The sequence below is a fragment of the Scyliorhinus canicula genome, chromosome 21 (assembly GCF_902713615.1).
Source record: "Scyliorhinus canicula chromosome 21, sScyCan1.1, whole genome shotgun sequence".
Classification (NCBI taxonomy): Eukaryota; Metazoa; Chordata; class Chondrichthyes; order Carcharhiniformes; family Scyliorhinidae; genus Scyliorhinus; species Scyliorhinus canicula.
This window is the reverse complement of record NC_052166.1, coordinates 22,980,232-22,992,622: the sequence shown is the minus strand read 5'-3', so window position 1 is coordinate 22,992,622 and position 12,391 is coordinate 22,980,232. Positions and strand designations below refer to the sequence as shown.

Genomic DNA, 12,391 nt, shown 5'->3' with positions numbered 1-12,391 from the left:
ATCCCCACCATTGGGTCCGATACATATGACAGCCGATCATCCGCGTATAACGAGACTCTATGTTCCACCCCCCCCCCCCCCCCCCACCCCCCCAGACCAGCCCCAAGAAGCTCTGTGCAATTGCCAGCGGCTCTATGGCCAGCGCAAACAGCAGTGGGGAGAAAGGGCAGCCCAGTCTTGTCCCACGGTGCAGTCTAAAGTAGTCTGATGTTGTCCTGTTCATCCTTACACTCGCCTCCGGGGCCTGATACAATAGCCTGACCCAGTCGATGACTATGCCATTTTCCCACCAGCGCAGTGCGTGTAGCTCGCTGCCACTGTCGGTAGGGAACCAGAGCAAGGAACAGGATTTGCGCCCGGCGACTATGCCATTTTCCAGCCAGCGCCGTGTGTGTAGCTCGCTGCCAGCCGAGGGACCAGAGCATCGGAACGGGATTGGCGCCGTGTGACAATTCTATTTTCCGGGCGGCAGGGTGCGTGTAGCTCGACTGCCACTGCCGCCGGGGAACCAGAGCATCGGAATGGGATTGGCGCCCGGCGACGATGCCATTTTCCAGATGGCAGGGTTTGTGTAGCTCGCTGCCACTGCCGGTAGGGAACCAGAGCCTCGTACGGGATTGGCGCCCGGCGACAATGCCATTTTCCAGCCAGCGTCGTGTGTGTAGCTCACTGCCACTGCCGGTAGGGAACCAGAGCCCGGAACGGGATTGGCACCCGGCGACAGTGCCATTTTCCAGCCATGCGCAGGGTTGTGTAGCTCGCTGCCACTGCCGGTAGGGAACCAGAGCCTCAGAATGGGATTGGCACCCGGCGACGATGCTATTTTCCAGATGGCAGGGTTTGTGTAGCTCGCTGCCACTGCCGGTAGGGAACCAGAGCCTCGGAACGGGATTGGCACCCGGCGACGATGCTATTTTGCAGCCGAAGCTCCATTCTCCGCCGGATTGGGAAACCGGCTATCGGTGTCGTGCAATTGAGAATCCACCCCGGAGTTGGGCAGTAGTGCAAAGCCAGTGTTATCCCATTGGCTGCCTGTTTTGAAATGTGCTCAATATTCAGTTTGGTTGACTTCAGTGGAGCTCAGGATGTTGTCTAACTGGTGGCCGCTGCAATTCAGGTGTGTGCCTCCTTCAGCCACCGCTGTACCTATGTCGAACACCAGCCTCTCACTCTCACCTCCAGCTACAAAACGAGGCCGTGCATCCATAAACATTTTGGCTACAACACATTTTTATCCAGGTGCCCGATAGGCTGAATGAACCACCAACTACTGGCTGCACCCCACCCCCACTCCCTGTAGATTTTGCCGTTGCCCAAATCCCCTTTCGATATATCACAGTTCTGCATGATTTCGACACTTCTCTTTCTGCCTCATTGAAAAATGTTGCAAGACCCCATTCGTCAGCCATCCAGAGGCACACGATCAGCATCGGCGTCACATTTGGCCAGAAGCTGCAGCACGTTGGCAACAGAAAATAGTGATGGTCAGTGTGCCATTGTCTGACTGGCTGGCCGCACCCGTGTACGGGTAGCAGCCAATGTGGTAGGTCAACAGTTTTTTTCTCTTTGTTGCTTTGTCCTTTATTCGATATTTTGTAACATTCCCCGGCCCAATAAGGAGTCTTGAGAGTGCAGAAGATCAAAATGTACAATAGCAGGATTCTGTGGTGTTGCACGGTTCCACGGTGGCTAACACTGTTGCCTCAGAGTGCCAGGGTCCCAGGTTCGATTCTTGTTTGGGTCACTGTCTGTGCGGAGTCTGCACGTTCTCCCCGGGTCTGCGTGCGTTTCCTCCGGGTGCTCCGGTTTCCTCCCGCACATCCCGAAAGACGTGCTTGTTAGGTGAATTGGACATTCTGAATTCTCCCTCTCTATAACCGAACAGGCGTCGGAGTGTGGTGACTAGGGGCTTTTCACAGTAACTTCACTGCGGTATTAATGTAAGCCTACTTGTGACAATAATAAAGATTATTATTATTGTGCTTCAGATCCTAGGATGGTTGGCATAGTGTTCACAAAGACCACAACTAGCTTTTGTATTAACCAAAGCAAAAGATTTATTGATATTACTTAATTGAATTTGACTCATGCTTCTATATAATAAACAATTGACAATAAATACACAATCTACACACATCCACCACTAATCTTTACACTAATGCAATAACTATGATCTGTTCTCACTCACACTAGCTTTCCTACAGTCTTTCTTCTAGTCTTCAACTCAACAGTCTCCCAGACGGCTTAGCATCGATGCTTTATATAGTTCTGCATCTCGCTCCCTCTGGTGGTTGATTCGGACACAACATTAACCCCTACAGTTCGGTACATTTCTCATAATGTCACAGGTTCAAGAGATCGCACAGTTTGTTGAACAAACCAATGGTGCGGAATACAGCCGTGCCCCACCAGCTAGGTGTTTGCTATCAATTCCCAGTCCAAATCAGTGCAGAGGTTCTTCAGGAGGTGGCAACCATTCCTAGATTTCCTGGCAGAACGGTAGAAAAAGGCCAGCAGCAGCAGCAACCCGGTTGGGGGGGGGGGGGGGGGTGTCTCTTTGTTTTGGGCTGAAGGGACATGTATATTTGTCTTTGCTAATGATGGCCGTTAATTTATTTCTTCCTTTTTGTATACACGGGGGAGGGGGGGGAGGGCTGGGGGGGTTTGTTCTTTCTTTTCTTAGTACTTTTGTTATTGATATTTTGTGAAAGTTTGAATAAAATTCTTTTATTTTTTTTTAAATCAATTCGCAGTCCATGTTATAGCGATCCAATTCCGGTAGAAATCGTCATTCGGTGCTGTCAGTTTCACTCAATAGTCCCGGGCTAAGAGATATGTGGGTTGGAGGAAGGAATGAGACAAGAGTTTCCCTTCCTGTTCACTCTCATTAGAAAGGAAATGATTGCGGATACTGAAATTACCCTTCGCTGTGACGGCCTCCGCTATTCTATTGTCAATGTTAGCTAGGTTTCAGCTCAGTAATAGCCTCTTGGGAGAAGGTCCCAGAGGGCTACTCAGTGTCTGACTAGACTTCTTCCTCCCTTGTGCCACTAACTCCCAGTCATGTATCTTGTCAGTACACATCTTAATGAGCTTGAACTCACAAAGCTGAACGTAAACTCTCTGCCAGTACTGCCAATGCATTTTAGCACCTGCCAGTGTTGCATTGTAACTATGAATAAGTATTTATTATGAGAATAAGAAGTGAAAATGTTTTTTTTTACATTGGAACCGTGCCATGGATGAAAGGATGTGTTATTCACACCTGTCATTCCGCACGCACACATTGACCCAGGCATCTGCTAGGGGTTGCGCGGAAGGGGATAGGAGAGTTAAGTTTCTGTCAGAGGCGATATTAAATGAGAGAAGGGCAGAGGAATGTCTTTTTGGCCTTACCACTTTTCCTTTGCATTAACTGCAGCCTCCATCTTACACCGAGCCACGCAAGGTGATATTGCTGAAACAAGAGACAGGCTGTCAAAGTTTTTCATCTTGCACTCAGCATGGCAGGATTACAAGAATACAATCCACCTGTTTGATACAATCAAACGGCACACCCCTTCAGCTGTTCGCAACAGGCAAAGTACTGAGCATACACAACCAGCCCGTGTTTGCAAAACCCAGAAGATAATGTCCAACATTAAGTGTGATTCAGCAATTGGACAACACTTGCTCAACAAAATTAAGACTAAGAATTACGCTAACAACTAATTTAAGATTATCGGCTCGGCTCACAGTGTGGCTCGGTTAGGTGTGCTAGAAACCCATACATTTACACACACAAGACCCTGTCCTTTTCAGAGGAAAAGACTATGCTCATGCATTGCACCTTTTTCAACTGACAAAAGATTGGGTGACAGCCATTCCCTCGTTCATTCCCCGTGGGCAATTAGAGTCGACTTGCCTGGTTTGAATTTAAACGAAAGCTTAACAGCTAAATGTTCCCTGGTTCATTCTCCATGGTTCATTCTCCATGGTTCATTCTCCATGGTTCATTCTCTACTAATCAGAGTCCATTTGCCAACCAATTAGCAACCTATTAACATGTAGTATGATTTGTTGAGTGCAAGTTGAAAAGCTTTGGCGTGTCTCTTTTTTCAGCAATACTCACGTTGTGTGTTAGCAAACAAACGTCAGGAGAGATGGTTGTCAAAGTTTCTGATTAAGACCAGTTGCAAAGAAATTGTCTGGCGTTTCTAGTGGGCACAGAGGAGGTATTTCTCTCTTTCGACTATTTTTCTCACCCTGGATATCACTGGGAGAGCTGCTGCCAGGTGGCATTGACCCTGGGAGCACCCCCTTATCTGGCAGCAATGGACAATGATGATGTGGAGCAACAATTAAAGATAAAGCATCTGGTTGAAGGGATGTACTCACTACCTGGCCTGCTTCCATGATGCATCGATCTGAACCCAATGAGGTGCCGTGCGAGAGCAGCGCATAAGAATGCTTCACTTCCTGCATGGGCCTTGTTTCTTATCCACTGGCTTTGGGCTGTGCCTCCTCCCCCTCCTCCATATCTTCCCGAGGCTCCTGGGATTCTGGAAGAGGTAAGGAAGTGCTGTGGAGGGGAGGTGGGGGATGGAAGAGGTGGTGTGGGTGCGGGATTGGAATAGTGCTATAATTGGGAAATGCTTTGCCACTTCCTTACAGAAGATAGTGTTGCTCGAGGTCCTAACCTAAAAGATTAAATAAAGACATAAAGACTTGTATTTCTGCAGAGCTTTGCACAACCAGCCAGACATCTCAAAAATGCAACAGATGAAGTACTTTTGAAGTACAGTTATCATTGTAATGTAAGAAACCTGGCATCCAATTTCCACACAGAAATCTTCCATAACCAGCAATGTGATAATAACCAGATAATCTTTTATTTGGAGAGAAGTATTGGCCAGGGCACTGGGGATAACCCCCCTGTTCTTCAAAAAGGTGTCAATAGTTTCTTACACCCACCCCTGCTGAGGGTGGAACAAACTGTGCCCAACCTGCAAATGACATTCAAATCCATGCAAATGACGGTATTGCATGGGCCCGCTGGGGCGTAAGTGAACTTCACTGATGCCGCCAATGGGGAGCCGGAGCATGACATCAGAATCAGCGCCGTGCGCAAATCGAGATTTTTGGATAACCGGGTATTCTCTGCCTGATCGTGATCTTAGCTGCCAGCGTTGGGAGGCGGAGAATCCAGTCTCTCATCTCTTTTTCTCCCTACGTTATTGGTACTGATATGGGCCATGACCTCAGTCCCCCCCCACTCAGTGCTCTACAGCTGCTCACTGGACAGCACTCCATTCAGACCCCATGAGTAATGCTCAACTTCCACTCACGTCTCGTTTTAATTCTCTATCTACAGGTCACTCCTGGGTACCATGTTTTGTTATGCTCTTGACGTAGCATAAGCTGCTTCCTTGATGTGCACTCTGTCAAAGGAATGTTCAGACTTGGAGATAGCTTTAACACATTTATTGAACTGTTAACAATTCTTCTACTTGGATTCGACTCTCCTGTTAATCCTGTGTAGCTACTCAGACTGTCGAACCAGTCTGCTACAATCCACGTGGTGGGTGTGATGTGTTTCAAATCAACCCTGTGTACTCACTGAGTATGTCCACTGGAAAGAGGAAGATCATGTGTGCTGTGTCCTTTTATATGGGTTGGTGTAATGTCCCCCTTTGGCAGTGTCATCTCTGTATGAATCGTGAATGCTCATTGGTCGTGTCCTATCTTACTGGCCTATTGGTTGAGTGTCTGTGTGTCATGTCTCTGGTGCTCCCTCTAGTGCCTAGCTAGTCTATGTGTATTTACATTAACCCCTTGTGTATTTACAGTGATGCATATCACCACAGTATTCACTCTCTATCCATGGTCTCCTGCCCAGTTCTAATAACAAGGAACAGCACCTTGGGCGCGATTCTCCCAAAACGGGAGAAATCGTAAGGCTGGCATCAAACCCGGGCGGGTTTGACGCCAGCGCGCCCCTTCCCGACCGGGAACCGATTCTGGTCCCCGGTCGGGGCTAGCAGCCCGACGCCGCAAGCTCCGGCATCACGGGCTTAACGAATTTCGTTAAGCCCGCTTGCCGGAGTTAGCGCCGGCTGACGCGTCATATGATGTCAGCCGCGCATGCGCGGATTGGAAGACTCCAACCCGCGTATGCGCGGGCCGGGATGCCCCTCAGCCGCCCCGCAAATGGATACTGCGGGGCGGCGGAAGGACAAATAGTGTGCGGGCATCGGGCCCGCTGCCCGCGATCGGTGCCCACCGATCGCGGGCCCATGGCACCCTTGGCACGGCCGTGGTACTGCCGTGTCAATCGGTGCCATGGTTATAAAAAGCGAGTTGTTCCCGCCGTTTTTACGAACGGCCAGACCAGGTCTGTTTGCCGTTCGTAAAAACAGCGTAAAGGGCTGGGACTTCGGCCCATCGAACAGCTGTGAATCGCTGCCAGCTGTAAAAAAACGGCGGCAGCGATTCGTGTCGGGAGTTGGGCGGGGGGGGGGGGGGGGGGGGGGGAGAATAGCGGGAGGGCGGGAAAAATGTCGGGAAGGCCCTCCCGCTATTCTCCGACCCGTCGTGGGGGTCGGAGAATTTCGCCCCTTATCATGCGACTAAGAATATCTTCAGCAGCCTGGACTCAATGTTGAGCTCAGAAATTCAGACTATGATATCTGCCGCAGTTTGTTTCCTTTTTCTTTGCAGGTATTGATTTTGGGCTGATCTTTCTTTTTTTGGTTCATCATTCTGCATTTGCACCTCCTCTGGACCAGTCTTTTAAAAACTTTTATTTGCGGCGACCCACTTTTACCAACTGGCCGACCTTCGCGACCCACGCTGACCGACCTTCATGACCCACCATTTTTGTTCACCTTTAATACGGCAGGTGAGCCTGCTTGGTTCTCACAATCTCACTTGCTTTGTCATTAAATGATATATTTCTACGAAGGGCTTCAGCTGATGATTTAAGTTCTTGCTGCATCCTTTGAAAAAAAATCAAGAGCTTTGTCCTCAAACTCGCCATGCTTAGACTTCAAATGCCTTTGAAGTTTTGAGGGTTTTAATCTTTCATTTACCAGTACTTCCCTGCATATAACACACGTGGGCTTTGCATCGTGCATGTATGGCACAATAAACAAAGCCACACATCGAGAAATAATTATTATACTGCTTTGTTCCTGATTTCAGTTTTTTATTTGTTGGTTGTTCACCAGTGGCCCTGGAGTTCTGCATACAGCTCACACCAGCACAGCTTTGTGCCGCTGTGGACTCTCCTGTGAAGCTCTCTCCAGCAGATACTGTTGTGAGATCCTGGCCTGTTTGTGTCTCTGGCCCTCTCTTCCTTATTACAAAATGACCCGCCTTCAATTTTTCGCACGGTCCTGTTGCTTGCTTGTCGGCAGCTGCAAAAGACGTAAGCTCTCCTCCATGATTTTGTGCCCAAAGCACAGATGTACAGGGCACGTGACGTCAGTGCCGGGCGCATGACCTTCTCTCTGCCACCACTTCTGGTGGGAAGGCATCATCATTTGTACTTCGACCAGTCACGGTTAGCATCTCAACCTAAAAGCCGGCTGTGGTCGACACTTGTGCGGCAGCACAAGTGGCTTCACAGCGCCAGGGTCCCAGGTTTAATTCCCCGCTGGGTCACTGTCTGTGTGGAGTCTGCACGTTCTCCCCGTGTCTGCGTGGGTTTCCTCTGGGTGCTCCTGTTTCCTCCCACAGTCCAAAGACATGTAGGTTAGGTGGATTGACCACGCTAAATTCCCCTTAGTGTCCAAAAAGGTGAGGAGGGGTTTTGCGTTATGGGGATTGGGTGGAAGTGAGGGCCTAATGGGTCGGTGCAGACTCGATGGGCCAAATGGCCTCCTTCTGCACTGTATGTTCTATGTTCTTGAAAGCCGTTCGCGACCATTGGGCACTTCGTCCCACGATCGTGAACGCCGCGACCGATCGCTCTGTGACCCTCCTGAAACCCACCCACGACCCACAGGTTTGAAAATCCCTGCTCGATCTTCTGCTAGTCACCTATCCTCTCATTGCCTGCTCATCCTTAAGCTGTGGGGCGACCATCTCCAGAATCATGCTATCCATGTAACTCTCAGCCTTGGTACATGGACCTCAGAAAACCAACTACTGCTCAATCTGAGAAACCCAGAGCTCAAGCCTGCTCCAGCTGACAGCCAGTTTTGCCGATATTAATCCCCAAAATATAAAAGCATTGTGGAGTTCCCACATGAAACAGGATGCACTCCATAGGCCTGAAATGTCCTCCAATGCCTCCATTTTTAGACTAGCAAGACTTAAGAGAAACAAAGTCCTGACATATGTAGATATGTTTTTAATTCACAAGCTAGTCATCAATTAGCCCCTTCCCATGTATTGAAATCACTTTTAAATATGTTTACCTCAATCGCTGACACTCACGCTCACTCCAGGTTCTGACCCTGAATTGCTTTTACCTGTTGACCTGGAGCATTGTTTTTCCTCAGGCTCTCTCTCTGAGCCCCGCTGACTGTCTGCCGCCTTAATCTGGGAAGGTATGGTGTGTGAAACACATGCGACGTTAAGAGACAGCTGATGTCCGAGTTCATCGGTAAATGAAGCAAAGCATATTGACTGCACTTTGACAGTGAATTCAGTACTTTGAGCTGAAAGCAGGTTGGAAGGGGAGTGAGGTAACGGTATGAGTTGTGTTCGAAGATGCCAAAGCTCCTGGGGAGGCACTGAAGAGGCACTAAGGGGTGTGTAGATCACGGAGGACAGGTTGTAAGAATTCAATGCAAATGGGCCCAATATATCTTGAGGCAGAGGAGGTGTTCAATTCCATCTTGACATCCTCTTCAGGTTGTTGAACCATTGTATAAGTTTGGAGGACGACAGATGTGGCATCAACAGCCAGGGCCAACACCTTGCACCATGCTGCCAGCACACCTTGAGTAGCCTTTTTCCCTCTTCCTCCAAACCGGCTCTCTATCCTCCTGCAGCAATACCTCCTGCTCCGCATCGCTAAGATTGGCAGAGCGTTGTGCCCCCTTTGTTTTTACCGCCATTCTACCTGGTTCATTTGACCTCCAATAATGTTGCTCATTTCAGGAATTTTAACCCTCCAGCTACCCCAGAATTTATTTCCACTCAACAAAGCAGAGGCTGTTGGACCTCTGGCCTTCCTCTTGAAAGTTAGCTGGCGAGATCAGCATTGACCAACAGTTTCGCCATAGTGTCACAAGTTGCAACATCTGGCTGCAGTGCATTGTCTGTACACAAATGAACTTCTCTTCACTTATTAAGCGAAGTTAATAAGTGAACTTCACTTATTAAATGAAGCAGCTACAAACGCTGTTTCGGCCCAGACTGTACCACTCTTGCTTCCTTGTTGGCCTCCTGATGTTTCAAATCCTCACTTTAGGGCTGAAATATCAGTCTGGCCCATGCAATTTGATCTGAGGGGGGAGGAAGGGGCTATTGGGGAAATGCTGTCCCTACGAGAAATGCATTTGGAAAATACTTGGAGAGCTATCCTGTGTGTCATATCGATTGCGTGGTACCATCATCTCTGGACGAAAGATTCACAAGGCTGTCATGTGCCAGCAACATCGCAAACATAACCAGACCTTCTGCTGACTTCTCTGGCCAAATTCATCAACATATTCTAAATGAACACTTCCAATTGCAGGAAACATTTGCGCAACGGGCCGCATTCTCCACTCCCCGAGGCGTGGACATCAGTGCGGCGTGACATTCGCTGGCAGCAGGATTTTATACTCCTGACGCTTGTCAACGGGATTTCCCATTGAAGTCACCCCATGCTGCTGGGAAACCCGCAGGCGGGGGATCGTTGCCGACGGCAACAGAGAAACCCAGCGGCCGGAGAATTCCGGCCATTTGTTTATTTCTTTAATTTTTTCCAATTAAGGGGCAATTTAGGATGACCAATGAACACACAGAACACAGCAGCCAATCACCAGACAGGACACGACCACTATAAAACCAGCGGGCACTAGTTTTCCCGCTCTCTGGGGATGCAGCCTCTGAGACAGTCAGAGCCCATGAGCAACAACTAGAACATACACCATGTGGTAGTCAGATAGTCTGGTCAGGTTAGCCTCAGGTCTCCAGTCAACTCGGCATAGTGTCAACCCACAGTTAAAGTATGTATGATAGTTAAGAGTTGAATAAAATAGAGTTGCATTTATTCAAGTGTTGGAAGCCTGTCTCTCTCACTGCTATGGTAAACGCAGTCCTCGCAGACCCAGCATACCCAACACATCACTGCCGTGCTGCCCCAGATCAATGTTCACGATGTCATTGAGAACTGATAAGTGAAGGAAATCTTCTTCGCCATGAATAGAATTCTGCCGTTATCGTCACATTGCATGAATATGCTTTTTCTGGTTTTGTTTCTTAGTTTTCTATTTGCCGCATGCCTATTAAGCCAAATTTAAGATTCATTCTTACATTATGTGAAACCACAATTGTGACACATCCTCTTTCTGTTGTTGTTCGGCTTGGTATCATTTTTAATTCCACCGCTTCTACATCACATGTTTCAGAATTACGTGAGGACAAATTTGTTGCTGAGTCTCAGCTCCGTCTCTTATCACACCTCTCCTGAATGTACTGACCCCCATAATGGGCACAGGTCTCTCTCTCTCCCTCTGTAATTCAACATACCCATTCTTCACCTGTCACCTTGGCCAGTGGGGGCTGGCTGGCCGATCCAACCGCGCAGGTCTCCTTGTGTCAAAGAGTGTATTTTTGGCAATGGGCATTGCTGGAAACCTTGGCCTTTGTTGCCCTCCTCGTGCTGTGCTTGGGAAGGTGGTTGTGGGCCACCACCTGGAACAGTGGCACTCCATGTGGTGTAAGTACATTTGCAGTGCTGTAAAGGAATCAGTTCCAGGTCCTTGACTCAATCACGATGAAGGAATAGCATTCATTTCCAGGTCAGGATCGGAATCCTCTATTTCACCGGCAGCGCACCCATTCCTGCAGGTTTTCCGATGGCGTAGGGGTGCCCACAATGGAAAATCCCATTGGCCAGCTGCCGGATTGGAGGATCCTGCTGCCGGTGGGAGGGGGCGCCGCACCAGAAAACGGGTGCAAGGGGGACGGAGAATCCTGCCCGGTATGTGACGTGGAGGAGAATCTGAAAGGTGATTGTGGACCTGCTGCCCTTGTCCATCCAGGAAGGTCGAGGTTGGGAGTGTTTGAATTTTTGCTGCAGGCACCTAGGCGGGGGTTTCTGCGCTGCGTCCTGTAGATAATAGACCCTGCAGCCAGGGTGCGCTAATGATGGAAGGAGCGGACATTTAAGGTTGCAGTCTCATCCCAACCCAATGACATCCTCATTCAATGATCTCATCTGCATGATTTCCATCAGAGCTCACTTGGACCTCAAATCTCTGAGACAATTGCAGCATGCACAGTCAGACTGAGGTTCAATCCGACGCTTGTCCTGAGGTCTACACACACACCCCCCCCCCCCCCTCCCCCACCCCGCGATGAACAGTTCCTCAAACAATGGCAGGAACAACTCCTACCATGTCTCAATACCCTCCACTGACCGTCTCTATCTTTTCCAGTCCCCCAGCCAGGCCGCCAACCCCGGCGGCGAATCCGGCCTCCAATTTAACAAGATCCTTCGCCGGGCAATTAGCGAGGCGAAGGCCACAACACCGGCCCCCTGCCCCTCCAGCAATTCTGATACCCCAAAGTCCACCATCAATGGGTCCGGCCTGACCTCCACCCCCACAATTTTAGACAATTTCCCAAACACCACTTTCCAGTAACCCTCCAGCTTCTCGCAACCCCAGAACATGTGCGCATGATTTGCCAGCCCTCGCCTACACTTATCGCATTCATCAGCAACCCCTTGGAAGAACCCACTCATCCTCGCCCAGGTCATAAATACCCTGTGTATCACCTTGAACTGAATCAAGCTCATCTTCATGCAGGAGGAGGTTGAATTCACCCTACGCATCGCCTCGTACCACAGTCCCAGTCTATTCCCGCCCCCAACTCCTCCTCCAAATTGTTCTTGATCCTCACCACCTGCACCCACCGTCCTGGCTCCCACCCCTATATATCCCCAATCCTACTCTCTCCCAACACATCCGGGAGCAGCAGTTGCTCCAATAAGGTGTACTTCGACAACTTGGGAAACATTCACCACTCCTTTCGCGCAAAATCCCTCACTGCACATATCTAAATTCACTCTCCCTCGCGAACTCAAAACTTTCCCGCAGTTCATCCAGACCTGCAAACTTCCCTTCCAAATACAATCCCTCGCCCTCACCAGCCCCGCCTCCCTCCACTTCCCATACATTCCATCCATCTCCGCCGGCTTAAACCTGTGATTCCCGCACAGTGCTGTCAACACTTAACAACCCCCGCC

At 49.4% G+C, this 12,391-nt stretch overlaps 1 protein-coding gene across 3 annotated transcripts in view; it reads left to right on the top strand.

The window, feature by feature from the left end:
- The window catches only part of fut7 (fucosyltransferase 7), a 70,888-nt gene that overhangs the window by 23,455 nt on the left and 35,042 nt on the right, over positions 1-12,391 (top strand). Inside the window, exon 1 of one of the 3 annotated variants that reach the window (XM_038782528.1) lies at positions 1,417-1,543. The exons of 1 other annotated variant lie outside the window; for it this stretch is intronic. Coding sequence is in view for 1 of the 2 variants with exons in the window: in XM_038782525.1 (XP_038638453.1) it covers positions 4,416-4,550 (135 nt within the window). In the remaining variant the exon portion in view is untranslated. Of the gene's footprint in view, positions 1-1,416; positions 1,544-4,219; positions 4,551-12,391 lie in introns of those variants that run through there. One more of the 3 variants, XM_038782525.1, reaches the window with a different exon arrangement.